A 1,635-nucleotide genomic window follows, 5' to 3' on the forward strand; every position below is an offset into this window, starting at 1 on the left:
CCTTCATCGGCGGGTCCAGCAGCGGGCCGGGCGCAATGCAGCCGGGCGCCGAGGGCAGCGCGTCGTCCCATAGCGCCCCCGCCTGCGGGGGGAAGGCCGGCGTGGTGGGGGTGGACGGTGGGGACTGTTTGAAGTACATGGAGGTGCTGGGGAGCACCTCGTCCTCCGGGCTGGAGGCGGGAGGAATGGATGGCTGCTGATGCTGCTGCTGGTGATGGTGGTGGTGGTGGTGGTGGTGGTGGTGATGGTGGTGGTAGCTGGGCGCCCGCCCCTCCTCCACTTTAATCAAGGGCCGCTGCATTTGGTACACACAGGAGGGCTTGAGTTCGTAGCTGCTAGAGTAGCCCTCCACGAAGGTACTGATGCTGGGCAGGGACGTGGTGGCCGTAGCCGTGATCTCAGTGCTGCCGAGGTCCATGGTCAGCTTGGTGTAGTCGGGGTTCATGATCTCCGTGGTGTATTCCGAGCTGTATGTCTGCGCAGCATAACTGGAACCTGGAGGCGAAGGGCTATATTGGGCTTGGACGCAGGGCATATCTGCAGGGACCGAGAAAAGGGTCTCTCAGAAGCAAGTTAACACTTGTTTTCTAGCCAACAGGCAGCACTGAGTTCACTGTTCTCTAATCTGGGAAATAGAGAGGAAGTGTCATCCTGTCCTCCTCCTGGTAGCACAGACACAAAGCCCCACACTTATTTACTTCATCCCTAGTAAGGAAGCTGAATTCTTGACAAAGGGGTGCCAAAACCTGACCTCCTGTGGACCTCTGTACCTATCTTCCGTCCCTTGTCCTGTCCTCTACCAGATTTGGGAAACTTGAAGTCTTTCCTCATAAGCTCAGAGATGTTTTTAAAAAGAGGCTTTGAGTCCTGTAAATTAACTGGAGTGGCCTCCTCAGCTATAACCTAGGAGGACAAAGAGAAAGCCAGCGGTTTATTTGGGGGGAAAGAGGCCATTGGTCCCCCAAGGCACACATACTGATTTGTAAACCTGAGTTAGTCAAAAAAAGCTACCCTGTGAGAGATTTAGTGGCCAAGGGAGAGAGTTGACATTCTAACATTTTATGAGTGCCAATTGAGGCTGCCCACACACGTTGTGGTTGCTTTCTCCCACCCCCTCCCCAATCCTCCAATAGGGCTAGCAGCCTGCACAAACTGGACCCCTGTTGATAACTTCAGTCAGCTAGGTGGGGACATAGGCCCAGGAAATGGACTCGGGGGAGTTTATACCATCTGCAAAGAAAAAGATCAGCAGCTGCAACAAAACACCCACCCATATTTATATATATATACACACATATATCCCAATTCTAACTAATAAAACAAATCAGTGGCTGTTTTGTGATAAGTTTATAACTATTATAATAGGCAAGTTAGTATAGGTATTTCCTTATGACACTAGAATTAGTACCCCTGATAAAGAAAAAAGCAGTTTCTGAATAGACTTGATTTCTATGCCAGTTTGACTATGTTGCCCCCAAAGTGGCTGGTATCCAGGGTGCTTACTATTGTTCAGAGAGACTGAACTGAGTGAGAAGGCTCTGAAAATTATTAGATGTTGTGGATGATTTATCTAATTATTTTCCTTTCTTTATGGCTAAATATAAATGGTAAAAAAAAAAAAAAAAAAAAAAAAAA

The 1,635-nt window shown here is 49.0% G+C and overlaps 1 protein-coding gene across 1 annotated transcript in view; it reads right to left on the minus strand.

Moving 5' to 3' along the window:
* The window catches only part of NR4A3 (nuclear receptor subfamily 4 group A member 3), a 46,971-nt gene that overhangs the window by 38,662 nt on the left and 6,674 nt on the right, over window positions 1–1,635 (minus strand). The window contains exon 4 of the mRNA XM_017884353.1: window positions 1–537. Within this exon, the coding sequence (XP_017739842.1) occupies window positions 1–537 (537 nt within the window). The remainder of the gene's footprint in view (window positions 538–1,635) is intronic.

Source organism: Rhinopithecus bieti, unplaced genomic scaffold (assembly GCF_001698545.2).
Source record: "Rhinopithecus bieti isolate Rb0 unplaced genomic scaffold, ASM169854v2 scaffold_12088, whole genome shotgun sequence".
In the NCBI taxonomy this organism is placed as follows: domain Eukaryota; kingdom Metazoa; phylum Chordata; class Mammalia; order Primates; family Cercopithecidae; genus Rhinopithecus; species Rhinopithecus bieti.